Source organism: Mus caroli, unplaced genomic scaffold, assembly GCF_978045245.1.
Source record: "Mus caroli unplaced genomic scaffold, Mus_caroli_1 scaffold_3, whole genome shotgun sequence".
NCBI lineage: Eukaryota > Metazoa > Chordata > Mammalia > Rodentia > Muridae > Mus > Mus caroli.
Window position 1 is genome coordinate 82,668,639 of NW_028227258.1, and position 14,066 is coordinate 82,682,704.

General features: G+C 44.3%; 1 protein-coding gene across 2 annotated transcripts in view; it reads left to right on the forward strand.

Moving 5' to 3' along the window:
• Positions 1-265: 265 nt before the first annotated feature.
• Positions 266-14,066, forward strand: part of Fnip2 (folliculin interacting protein 2) — a 108,709-nt gene continuing 94,908 nt past the window's right edge. Inside the window, exon 1 of one of the 2 annotated variants that reach the window (XM_029475398.2) lies at positions 266-586. In XM_029475398.2, the coding sequence (XP_029331258.1) occupies positions 492-586 (95 nt within the window). In that variant the 5' untranslated portion in view covers positions 266-491. The remainder of the gene's footprint in view (positions 587-14,066) is intronic. The other variant, XM_029475397.2, reaches the window with a different exon arrangement.

A 14,066-nucleotide genomic window follows, 5' to 3' on the forward strand; every position in this document is an offset into this window, starting at 1 on the left:
CCTCTTTCCCACTCCCTTGTATTCCTCCCCATCACTCCTCCCAACACGTTCCACTCTCCATCGCCTGCGCTCCTCCCAGTCCCTCTTGCTCCTCCCAGTCCCTCGTGCTGCCCTCTGACGCTCCTCCTCCCTCCTCCCGGCGCTCCTCCCACTCGCTCGTGCACCCCCTCCCTGCCATCCTCGTGCTCCTCCCCTCCCTCATGCTCTCCCTCCTCTTCTTCCCGTGCTCCTCCCTCTCCCTCGTGCAGCCCTCTCCGCGCTCCTCCTCCCGCGGGAGCGAGCTGTCAGCCGGGCGGGCCGGCTCCGTCATATGACCGGCCGGCGGCCGCGGCGCCACACCTTCCGTCCGCTGCAGCGGTCCCGCGCTCGCGCCCCTCCGGGCGGCCGCGCCCCCGTCGCCATGGCCCCGCCGCGGCCGCCGTGGGTTGCGCGCTGAGCCGTCGGGTCCCGGAGCGTGGCCGCCCGCCCGCCCGGGCCGCCGCGTGCACGCCATGGCCCCGACCCTGCTCCAGAAGCTCTTCAACAAAAGGGGCGGCGGCGCAGCGTCTGCCCAGGCCCGGCAGCCCAAGGAGGAGCCGGCCTTCAGGTGAGCGCGTGCGAGCGGGAGGGAGGCCGCAGGCGGGCTGCATGGAGACCGGACCCCCGCGCCACCCTGTCCCCTCCTCCTGGGCGGGACCCCGCGCCACCCTGTCTCTTCTTCCCAGATCCTCATGGGAAAGACCCTCGTCTCACTCTCCTCTGTCCCGGTCCTCCCGGGTGGGACCCCACGCCTCTCTGTCCCCTCTTTCAGGGTGGGACCCAGCAGCATCCTCTTCCCTCCCTCACCGGGTTCTTCCAGGTGGGGCTCCTCTTTCCACTTCTTTCAGGGTCTCAGAGCCGCGAACCGCCCTGTCCCTTCTCTACTGCTCCTTCTGGGTGGAACCCCAGCGCCGTCCTCCTTCCTTGCTCTCCAGGTCTCCCCAGGTGGGAGCCCTGCGCCATCCTCTGCCGTCTTCCCTCAGGTGCCCCACAAAATTTCTCCATATGCCCCCGTGTCTGAGCACGTCTGGGACCTGTGTGTACCTTCCAGGGTCTCTGGAGGGAGAGTCACCTGCGTCTCCCCTGCCCCAGAGCCTGTAAGCTGTCATTTTGCAGGCAGCTCCAACCCACTGAGTATGTGACAGTATTTTGAAGTTGGAAAGGGTGAAGCCACGAAAAAAGCAGCTTCTTTCTTGCAGTGTATGACAAGCTCGCCGGCAGATGAATAAAAGTGTGTAATTTCCTCATCAGTTAGAAGGCTGATGCCGCATGATGAGTGGAAAGGGAGGGAAATGCTTTTTATGAAACGGCTCGGGTCCTAATTTAACAAAGCAGAGGCAGATATTTAATAGTTCATCTTCGGATCACATACCTTTGGATTAGCATGTGTTAAGCTGGCTCAAGACCCACAGCTCTAAGTGGCGGCTGGTCTTGCATTTTGAGCTAAGCAATTGGCTCTCAGTAACATCCCTATAGTATTCTGCTTTTGAGTGGTAAGTTTGCAAAGATGCTCTCCTGAGTCCGGTACTGTCTCTCAGCACTACTAGTTGAGAAAACATTTTATTTGCCATTTAAGTTTTCATCATTATAAAACAAAACAAAACAGAAAACTGAACACCTCACACCGATTCTGACCTTCTAGGGGTACTTTATGTTCAGAATGTAAGACTTTAAAATTTTTTAAACAAACAAACAAACAAGGATCTCATTAGTCCAGGCTGGCTTTAAACTCTTGACAATCTTCCTGCCTTAGGTTCCCAAGTTCTGAGAACACCAACATGAAGCATCACATTTGAAATGAATTTTGATTAAATCTCATCTCCTGTATTGCATAAAAATTCATTCAAAACACATACAAACACATTCCTATCATTATATAAGATTTTCTTTTATCTTGTATTTCCAGTTTTTTGTAGCCCAGGCTAGCCTCGATCAATTGATGTCCTGATCGTCCTGTTAGTGCTTCTCAAATGTGAGATTACAGTAAGCACGTGCTACCATCTCTGGCTCCAACTTGGAGAGAATGAGACATTAAACAGAATAGCAGCATTTGTGTGTGTGTGTGTGTGGGGGGGGGGGTTTGGAAGGTAAATTGTGACAACTGCCTGGATCATGGTCAGTGCATTTCCCTTAGGCAGAATGGACCTGATTCTGTGCCTTCTATTTGTCTGCCTACCCGTGATGCTGTCGTCTAATGTCTCTGAGTTGTAGAATTACTTTGGAGTCAGGACATGTTAATTCTTCTTGGAATCTCAGACTAGACCAAGATTCCAGGTTTGGAGAGAGAAAGAGAGGCTTGTATGACTCAGGTGTCTTCTTTGGTGGCCCTTACTAAGGACGTTACAGCCATTTAGTGCCCGTGGAGATGCGCAGTACTTGTCTCTGTTTCTTAAGTTCCCTGCCTACTTGTCCACCAGCACTCGTCCCTTCCCATGGATAAGGTTAAATTCAGTGTATTTTGAGCAACAGCAACAACAACAAAAAAATGTGGCTATATTTAGGGCTCGGCCATATTAGGAAAATTGATTCCCACTTTGTGAGTACAATATTAGTACCATGTTCTGTCTTCTCATTGGTGTTTAAGGGAGAAGAAAGTGTAATCTTTAACTTTTTTTACTGTACTATACATTTATTTGTATGCGTGTGGGAACACATACTCAAGTTCTACAGCATGCAGGTGGAGGCCGGGGACAACTTTCAGAACTCTGTTTGCTCCTACCTTGTGGGCCTGAGATGCTAACTCAGGTGATCAGGCAACAGGAACTCTCCTGCTGAGCCACCATGATAGCCCCCGTGTGCCATCTCTTGTCATTTGTTCACCTCAGATTTTTCGTTTTCCGATAGGCTTTTTGAGGTAGATGTTCCTGAAGGATGTTGAGGCTGCCTCTCTTCCCTTTTTAGACAGAGTCTTATGTAACCCAGGCTGACCTAGAAGTCCAGCTTTGCCTCAGTCCTCATGTGATCCGATGCTGGGGTTACAGATTCACCAACGTGCTGGGCACTTGTGTGACCTCTCTTGTTATCCGGGCTTTCCACTCCTCCTCATCATCCTGCAGTGCTTCCCTGTTTGTGGTCCAGAGTGAGAGTGGCTCCAGTTCCACACTGTTTCTAGATCTTATCTTGTCAGCCATCACCTATAGGGCATTGTCACAGTCAAGAGTACAACTTACACATTTCATTGATGATCCCAACGCTTGTTTTTTCAGTTTGCCTTGGTAGAAGCAGAAAGGAATAAAAAGAGGCTGAATTTACAGTCTTACCCAAAGCAGTTAGGAGCAGTATATAATTGTAATATTTCTGAGACTTTGATCCTGCTTAAAATCATAGTGTGTTTGACACTTGAGAAAGTTCTATTTGCTGATCTTCCAAATGCTTTTCACTTCTAGTTAATTGATAAGTACCAATTTGAATAACCCTCAGGCTAAAAATGAATACAATGCAGAACCAGACTGTCTGGACTTGAGGTCAACATGCCTACGTAGGACTTAGACATATTGTTTTATATGTATGTATGCCTGAGTGTATGTATGTTTGTGCATCTGATGCATGGGAGAGCCCCTGGAGCTGGAGGTACCATGAACTATCATGTGGATGCTAGACAGTAAGTGCTCTTAAATACTCAGCCATCTCTCAGCCCCTACATAGAACTTCTTAATGGTCAAGGTATATCCAGTGTCTTCTGTGTCTCACATGTATGTGAAACCTTATCTATATTATCTTTTTTCTCCCTTTTACTGAGGGCCAAACCGAGGATCTCATGTATGCTAGTTAAAACATTATTTTTTAAAAGATTTATTTATTTATTTATTTATTTATTTATTATATGTATATACAAGTACACTGTGGCTGTCTTCAGACACACCAGAAAAGGGCATTGGATCCTATTACCAATGGTTGTGAGCCACAATGTGGTTGCTGGGATTTGAACTCAGAACTTCTGGAAGAGCAGTCAAGTGCTCTTAACTGTTGAGCCATCTCTCCAGCCCCGTTAAAACACTATTTTAAGATTGTTTTTGTTTGATTTGAGGCAGAGTCTCATGTAGCCAAGATTCCTTCTGTTTCCACCTCCCAAATGCTGACATTACCATTGTCTGCCACTCTACATAGCTCTTGTATTATTATTATTATTATTATTATTATTATTATTATTATTATTGATGTTTTGTTGGGCTTCAGACTGAATCTAGAACCTTGCACATGTTAGGAGTTTTCAGGTTTTTATTCTTTTGGATTTCTGAGGCAGGGTCTCAAGTAGCCCAGGCTGGTCTAGAACTGCTGGTTCTCATGCCACACACTCAAAGGTGTTTCAATTGCAGGCGTGCACTATCATGCTTGGTTCTTGTCTTTAGTTTTGGAGACACGGTTTCTCTGTGTAGCCCTGGTTGTCCTGAAACTCACTCTGCAGTCCTGGCTGGCTTCAAACGAGATCCACCTGTCTCTGCCTTCTGAGTGCTGGGATTAAAGACATGTGCCACCACCACCTAGCTTCTTGTTTTGTTTTTTTAAATACCTCTAGTAAATTGTTAGACCAGTTTCCACTTAAAAAGTGGTGGGAAAGATGGGCTGCTAGGTGTTTTCTTTTATTCCGGCTGGCTTGGTTAGATGACACGTGAACATCTTGTGGGATATGGAGAATAGATGAAAGCATTGCAGCCGCCTGGTAGTTAGCCGAGTAAATGCCACCAAGAGGGAGCTTTGTGGTAATTAGCTGTGTAAATGCCACCAAGAGGGAGCCCTTCTTCCCTCCAGTCCTGAATACCTAAGGCCAAATGGCCTAGTTAGTAGTAATCCCCATTTGTTCTGTTAGAACAGCTCAAATAATCTGTTTCAGGGCTGGGATAAATATAATTAAATCCACTTATTGCCAAAGAGCTGCTACTGCCAGTTTACAGCTTGGCCTTCCACCTGTACGAAGCCTGCTAGGACACACATGCTGTGTGCCCTAGAGTTGAAGGGGTGTGTGTGTGTGTGTGTGTGTGTATGAGAAAACAGGTTATATACCGAGTAAATAGACACACTCTAGAGATGATGAAGAGTATATACATAAGCTGGAGATGGAGTAGATACAGTTTTTATACTACCCAGGTTAGAATTGTAGCCCTGGCTGTCCTGGAACTCACTCTGTAGACCAGGTTGGCCTGGAACTCAGAAATCCGCCTGCTTCTGCCTCCTGAGTGCTAGGATTAAAGGCGTGCACCACCACACCTGGCCTCACCGATCTTATGGTAGGTGTGATTTGGACAAGATTTCCTTCTTTCATAATGCCAGCCTAATTTCTAATGGGGTTGTTCTAAGGTAGGGTAGAGAATATTCTAGAAGGCAGGGCAAGGTTTCTCTCTCTCTCTCTCTCTCTCTCTCTCTCTGTGTGTGTGTGTGTGTACACGAGGGAGAGAGACAGACAGACAGAGAGAGGTATATGTAGGTGGTGTGTGTGCATTTGTATAGGCATGAATGTGCCACTGCATGCTTGTGTTTAGAGGACAGCCTTGGGTCCATGACCTGACTTTTCTCTTGGCTTTAGACAGGGTCTTTCCCCTGCTGCACTTTCCACTAGTTGACCTGCAATCTTCCAGTGATTCTCCTGGTTCTGCTGCTGGGATTACAGACGTTTGTGCTATGTGGCTGGCTTTTATATGGGTTATAGGGATTCGAAGTCTTGTTCTTGTGTTTCCACGGCAAGCACTTTTACCCACTGCAGCATTTCCCCAGCTCCATACATTCACAGTTTTAATTCCCATAAGATGAGACTGTCGAGATGTCCTTTCCTGCCAAACTTGCATCTGCTGGCTTTCTCTTGACATAGCTCCCTGTTCTGACATATCATCACATACTGAGAGCTTACATTAGTGATGTTAGCAGAGGTGAATAGAGAAATTGTGCTGTCCAGTGCCCCTAGAACATCCACACACAGTGGTGCATGCCTGTGTCCTAGCTTTTGGGAGACTGATGCAGCCAGATCAGGAATTGAAGGCTAGCTTCAGCTTTGTCTAGGGAGTCAGAGGCCACACTGGGTTAAGTGAGACCTGGTCACAACAAAACAAACAAAAATGTATCTTGAAAGACAAAATGGGGAAGCTAATTAGTCTTGCCTCATGTAACATGTTGACATGAAGCCCAGTAGTAAGGCTCTAGACGTCTCTGCTTGTCCAGTGTTAAATCATGTGTAATACGATACAGTCCCATGTAAAAGAATTTATTTAGGTAACGAGGTAATGAAGTGTGTTTTAAAAAAAACTTACAGAAAGAAGAAAATGCAATTCAAAAGGATTTTAAATAGGAGCAAGGCATCTTAGGCAATGAAGTTTAGTAGTATTCTATTGAAGCGTTACTAAAAATTAAAATATTTTCAAAGTCCAACTTGAACTTTTGTTCAAAGTGCAGACTTGAGACAATTGAAGTAAATGTTCTCTCTCTCATTTTGTTTCCACATTGCTGATTTTTAGCCTTGATGCAGTCAGTGGTGGAATACAGACCCTGTGATTTCAGAGAGGCAGGCATTAAAGACAAATAGCAGGCAGCATTTCAGACCTACAGAGCTGTGCCTGCACATTCGGAAATACTTATAGAAACGCAGTACTGGTTTTCTGAGTTATTTGCAAGTTTTTTTTCCCCCCACCCAAAACACTTATTTAATGAAACAGATGAAACCTGTTGTTTTGTAGAACAGTTTAGTTCCATCTTGCCGCCCTGCATTTGATATGTCAGAGACAATGCATTCCGAAGCTACAATGAGATGACGCTGTACTCTTCCATAGAACAGGGGTCTGACATGTTACATATTTCAGTGGCTTTTAATCATGTTTAAAATTTTTTACTGGTTTATGTTAATTATATGAAGCAGTGGGTTTCATTCTGGCATTTTCATACATGTATGTAACGTGCTTTACTTAAAACCATGGGTTTCTTTATGACATTTCCATACATGTATGTAATGTGCCCTTACAATGGTACCCTTTCTTATCTCTGTTTTTTCTTCATGGTCACCTTCTCTTACCTCAAAATTTTTGTTATCAAGAATGAAATTTTAGTTGAGCTGGAGATACAGCCTGGTTGGTAGTACTTAGCTAGCATGCAGGAAACTGGGTTCAAAGTCCAGCACCGCGTACCTCGGAGTGGTGATGCACATACATGCTAGACTCCCAGCACTTGCGAGGTAGAGGCAGGAGGATCTGAAGGTTACGGTAATTCTTGGCTACAAAGTAAATTAGAGGCCAGCCTGGGGTACACTAGAGCCTACTTAAGAAATTAACTTTCTACCTCTTTGTTAAGATAACTGAAAGTTCCTGTTACTAAAATGGCATGCTTGCTGTGAATTTTAATATATTAAGTGAAACCTAAATTTAACACAAGTCTTAGGAGGGTTTTGCTGTATCACCTGTCTGTGAGCCTGGGGATGACTTTTCTCTAGAATTGGAGCATAGTTGTTTGTTTGTTTTTCCAGGCAGGGTTTCTCTGTGTAGCCCTAGCTATGCTGGAACTCACTCTGTAGACCAGGCTGGCCTCAAACTCAGAAATCCGCCTGCCTCTGCCTCCCAAGTGGTGGGATTAAAGGCGTGCGCCACCACTGCCTGGCTTGGAGCATAGTTTTATTGCAGAACGTGGGTTTCCAGCTTTACTAGAGATGGCTTTAGAGAACGGTAACAGAATTTTTTTATGTTTTTCCAGAACTTGTGGGATTAGACTTTTTTTTTTCTTTTTGTTGTTTGTATGTTTTTTTTGAGACATGATCTATGCAGCCCAGCCTTGCACTCAGTGTCTTCCTGCCCGAGGCTCCTGAGTGCAGGCAAGGATTATAGGTATAGCTATTACACGGGGCTAGGTTAGATGCTTATAAAGCAAAACTGTATAGTTATGTTTTTGTTATTGTTTTTCTTTGAGTCAGGGTGCCACTGTGTAACCTGGGCTGGACTGGAATTTGATGTGTGAACCAGGCAGACTACACCGAAACTTCCTGCCCTGAGCTGTACCATGGCTGTAAATCAGTTCTGAAATGGGAGTTTGCCACGTTACTGTTTGATGAAGTTTGTCGGATTGAAATTTGGACCTGGGCATGTGCACAATTTAGAGTTCCAAGGAGGACACGGGGGTTTGTTGTTGTTGTTGTTGTTGGTTTGAGACCAAAGATCAACCTAAGGAAGCCACTTTGTTTTTTGGCAAAGGAAGTTGTTTAAAAAAAGAAAAAGGATCTTTCTTGCCTCCTTGCTTTCTCTCCCTGCTTTGGCTGTGAGCCCGAGCCGCTGGTGGGTGACTAGGAGGTAGGCATGGAAATGAGTTACTTCTCTAGCTACTGTTTCTCTCGTGTGTGCACAAAGGGGACAGATGATTTACAGGGAAAGTGTGGACCTTTGGGCTTGGGCTGCGAGGTTATGTTCTTCTTGGCTATGAAAGTAAGTTGGAGAGTTCCTCTTTCCCAAGCATTCTTTATCTCAGGTTTATAGAAATGATTATTATATAAAAGAGGAAAAACAGGATGGACTGTCCCAGCTCACTGGGCACACACTAGTGATTTCCCCCACCCCACCCCGTCTGTAAATGGAACATGCATGACTCACCACGGCTGGCCACACAAGGCACTTTTGTAGCCCTGCTTCAGGGGGAGGGTGGGATGAGGATGGAGGGAGATGGGCTGGCATCCCACTTTGTTCAGCAGGATCTGCCCAGCTGCCATTGTATGGACTTCTGAGGAGGACAGTGTGCCTTCTCAGACGTCATATTGCAGAGGTTCGAAACAGTGCTTTCTGTGTGTACTGAAAGAGTGCAGTATACCGATGTACTAAAAATGCAGCCAGTAAGAACATTGTAATGTTGCACGTTCATGTTCTGCAGTAGAGTGCTCTTCTGATACATAAGAATTTAGTAGTCAAAGCCAGGGAGATGGTTTGGTGGGTAACGGTGCTTGTCATCAGGCCCAGGACCTGAGTCATATCTGGTACAAGGAGAGAACTGGTTGTTCATTGAACTCCACATGTGTTCCATGGCTGGTGTGTCTACATACATGTGTGATGTCATAGATATTTCGGGCAGTGGTGGCTCACACCTTTAATCCCAGCACTTGGGAGGCAGAGGCAGGCAGATTTTCTAGATTTCTAGTTCTAGGCCAGCCTGGTCTACAGAGTGAGTTCCAGGACAGCCAGGGCTACACAGAGAAACCCTGTCTCGAAAAACCAAAGAGAGAAGGAGAGGGAGGGAGGGAGGGAGGGAAGGAGGGAGGGAGGGAGAGAGAGAGAGAGAGAGAGAGAGAGAGAGAGAGAGAGAGAGATCTCATAGATATTTAATGTCTCTCTCTCTTTAAAGTATTTATTTTATGAATGTGAATACAGACGCTCACTGTCTTCAGACACACCAGAAGAAGACATTGGATCCCATTACAGATGGTTGTGAGCCACCATGTGGTTGCTGGGAATTGAATTTAGGCCTTCCGGAAGTAAGTACTTTTAATAGTTGAGCCATCTCTCCAGCCCCTAGGTATTTAATCTCAATCAGGGCTTTCTACTCCACCTTTGATCATTCAGTTCCTAGATAAAAACAACTTCTATATTTATAAAGCCTTAATCAGCACTAGAGCTGGGCAGACATCTGCCCTCTAAGCTATTAGTGTTTACCTCCCTACAAATAATCCTGAGTTATGACTTGACATATGACACATGGCTGCTCTAACTCCAACTGGCCAGGCCACACAGCCAGTTCTTAGGATCCCTTATCCCAGACGGAAGGACGTCTTTCTCCTGGTCCCTCTCCAGACCCAAACTCCGCCTTCCTCTCTTCTGCCCACCAATAGGCTGTAGGCATCTTTATTCACCAATGAGGGATAACCTGGGGGCAAGGCTACATAGCATCACTTGTGTATGTGCAGGTTCTCTCATTCCTGGGGCCAGCCAGGCCTTGGGGGCCAGTATTTAGCATTACAATATATAACAAAAGGCCCAACTTCAACAATTCCCCTTTTTGTCTAAAAAGACTCTTTTATAATAATAAACAACATACAATAGGAACACTTATCAGAATTATTAGGTAAGAGTTACATTAGAAAAAAATCCAGTTTGTTCATATTTGGTAACTCAGGAGAAAATATTTTATTATCTCTCCTATCTTGCTGAGTTCAGAGTTCTGTATCTAAACCACTTTCTATCTTATATTACCATCCTAAAAGCATCTTTTTAGACCTAGAACATCTTCTTAAATCCTAAATAACTTAAGCTTATAGTAAGGCTGACTATGTAGTCTTCAACCCCATTGGAAACCTGAGAAGGAATAAATATTACCTGAGTGTGCAGGAAGTGTAGGAATGCTTTTATGCGTGTACACACACACACACACACACACACAGTGGTTCTGTCCTTCCACCATGTGGGTCCTGGGGATGGAACTTGTTGTCTGGCTTGGTGGCACACATCTTTACCTTCTTACTGGCCCTATGCTTCAAACTCCCAATCCTCCTGTTTCAGCCTCCCTTGCTGGCTGGGATTATAGGTGGATGCCTTCATACTGTACCCATGATTTGCTTAATTTATAGATTAAGCTCCGAATTTATACCTAGCATATAGGCGTGTGTGTGTGTGTATCTTTGAAAAATGATTTTTCATCATCTTACCTAGAATTAAAAAAATTTCTTTAAGTACTATTTTACTGTTTTGTTTTTTTTTTATACTTACAGGTAATTTGCCAGTATGTATATGTGTGTGTGTGTATGTGTGTGTGTGTGTGTATGAATGTATGTACACTATGATGCACATGCCTGGTGCCCGAAGAGGCCAGAAGAGGGTATCCAATCCTCAGAACTTGGAATTACAGACTATTGTGAGTCATCTTGTGGCTTGGTTGAACTGAACCCAGGTCCTCTGCAAGAACAGTGCTCATAAGCACTGAGCTCTCTCTCCAGCCCTGAATTTTTTAAAGTCACAAATAAGAGCTTGTCTGTATTTCATAGATAGATCTTTAAATTAATGGTCATTGCTGCTTTTTTAAAACCTACTGATACCTAATAGAAAATGAAACCTAGTTACTAGACATCATAGTGTCTGCTGCATGTGTAGAAACTCACCTTTCCAGTGCCCAGGGGGAGCCCTGCACACCTGCTGGGCACTCCCTGTGATTTCCCCTAAACGTACTTGCATGTTGTTATGGCAAGTTACTTTTTCACCAGTGGGAGACAGGTTAGATGTTAACCAGCACATTCCTCAAGAGATGGACCAGTGTTGATTCAGGATGTGTGAAGAAAAAGCAACAAATCACTGGCCTAGACACATTAGTCTTTCTTTAACACCTTACATGCTGACCCTGGAAAGTTCTTCTCTGACCCTCACATTCATACATGCAAGCACACGTGCACACACACACATGCACACACAGGTGTACACAAATAAAATTCTTAAATTGGGTTGGAGAGATGGCTCAGTGGTTAAGAGCACTGAGTGCTGTTTCACAGGTCCTGAGTTCAATTTCCAGCAACCACATGGTGGCTCACAATCCATCTATAATGGAATCTGATGCCCTGTTCTGGTGTATCTGAAAACAGTTACAGTATACTCATATACATAGAATTAATTTTAAAATTCCTTAAAAGAATTTTTTAAGTTATTGAAAAACAGAAATCTGTGTTAGTACTCACCTGCGTTGAGGTGGGGTGATGGCAAGGTCTATTACATTACACGGTCCAGGCCAACCTGGTTTGCATAAGATACCTTCAAACCAAACCAAACCAAAAACAAAAAGAAAGAAAGAAAAAGAAAAAAGCATCTTGTTATAGGCAACTCAAACAAATGTTTTTCTTTTTCTTTTTTTTTTGTTTTTTTTTGTTTTGTTTTTTGAGACGGGGTTTCTCTGTGTAGCCCTGGCTGTCCTGGAACTCACTTTGTAGACCAGGCTGGCCTCAAACTCAGAAATCTGCCTGCCTCTGCCTCCCGAGTGCTGGGATTAAAGGCGTGCGCCACCACGCCCGGCATCTTTTTTTTTTTCTCATTAATACTAGTATTTGTTTTCCTTGCTACAAAAATGATAGAGCAAGTATTCAAAAGGATGGATTAGAATCGAAACCTTGTTTGGATAATATACCAGACACAGTCAGAGGGCCTCACCTATGTTTCACATGACCTACTGAAAGTGTATTTAACTTAAATAGTATGTACAAAACTCTCGCATTCCTGTGTGTTAGTAACACAACAAACATGTAGTATACACACATGTCATTTGAATCAATTTGTGGTAAGACAAATCAGGTTTCTCACTTAAGATACAGCTTACCTAGTTTTGACATTATATTGGTATGCCAGAAAATGCAAACAGGCATTCATTTGCATATTGAATGAAATAAGGGGCTTTAGAAAAAAACAATGGAACCATCAGTACTTTCCATGTAGGATTTTCCAGTTGAAAAGTTAATTTGGAAATGGGTTAACAGGCAGTATCACTAATGGTGGCCCAGAGTGAGCACGGCATCAACTACGAATAAACATTTCCCTGAGCATATCAGGCAGTGGCTGTTTGCTTTGGAATGGTACATTGAGTAAGTTAGTTGCTAGGGCAGAAGGAGATGGCAGGAACAACTGGCACCAGCGTACATAGATGGATTCTTGGTAGTCAATTGTTCTAAGTGTTCAGGATTCTGTGGAGGACCTGGAAACGCTGCTATCTGGCTCTTACTACAGAGTGCTTTCCATCTGTCTGTCTATCCATCTGTGTGTGTGTGTGTGTTGCTCACTGCATATGTTCCCGAACAAATTGTGTATTTGCTTTCTTTTTTTTTTTTAAGATTTATTTTTGTTTAAGGTTATTATTGCTTTCTTTTTTGCAGAGTTGGGTCAAATGCTAGTCAAGTGTGATACAGCTTGCTTACATACCGAGCCACAGATTATTAATATCTTCAAAGCACTTTTGTGCTCGATGTGTGTATGTATGTTCCCCAGCATGTGTGTGGAAGTCAGAGGACAACTTTGTGGAGACGGTTCTCTCTGTCCACCTGGATATGCGTTCCAGGGATTGAATTTAAGGCATCAGGCTCAAGATTGTTAATTTTTAGATGCACCTGGTAAAAAAAATCAAACAAATTCGATAAGCTAGACATGCAAGTCTTACTTCATGTTTATAGTTTCTTTTCTCAGGGGCTAGTATTATTCTATTTCTTTTGTATCCTGCTAGAAATATTCTGTGCAAATACAAAAAGAATATTCTTATGTCATTGCATACAGTGACATTGCAGTATGCTGTTCTGCTAACCTGTCCTGTGTTTGTGTATGTGTGCATCAGTGTGTGTCCGTGCTTACACATGCACAGCAGAGGATAGCCAGTGCTCTGCCGAGTTGCTTTCCAGCCTGTTCCCTTGAGCCAGGACAGCTCATTGAACCCGGAACCTGCCATTTTGGCTAGACTGACAGCCAGCTCACCCCAGCTTCCTCCTGTCTCCAACCCCACCACACTGGGGTCAGAGGCACATGCAGCTATGCCTTGCTCTTTCATATGTGTTCTGGGCATCGAGTTCAGGCCCCGATGCTTGAGGGACAGGTTCTCTTACCCGTGAGCCACCAACCCAGCCCACTAACAAGTATCTTGATTTACTTTGAATTAATGTATGCATACCCCTTAAGTTAGTTGTTCTCTGGGCTGCTGGACATTGAAGTCAGCTGACAAGCCCAGATTATTCTCTTAGAGACCCTGACTTTTTGTCTGGGCGGAGGCTTTTGGTGTCTATGAAACCCTCCCCAAGTAATTCAGTGCACAGCCAACCAATTTGTCTACTGATGGTTTATTTAGATTAAAATGGTGAAATTCATGCTTAAAGGGTCCTTATGCATAGGTCAAGTAGATTTTCAGGATAATTTCCGCCAACCTGAGAGTTTCCACTTGTTGATACTCTTACCAGTGGTAGGTACATGCTAGAGGCTGTTTAGTGGAGATGACTTAAATCACAGTAAAGAAATTGTGGGGTGGGAATGAATCTGGATACTAGCTCACTCAGTAGTTGTTGATCACGTGTGTAGTCCAGTGTTACTTACATCATTATAAGACTCTTGGTGTTCATTTTTGTAGTGCTATCTAGAAATAAAAATGAACGT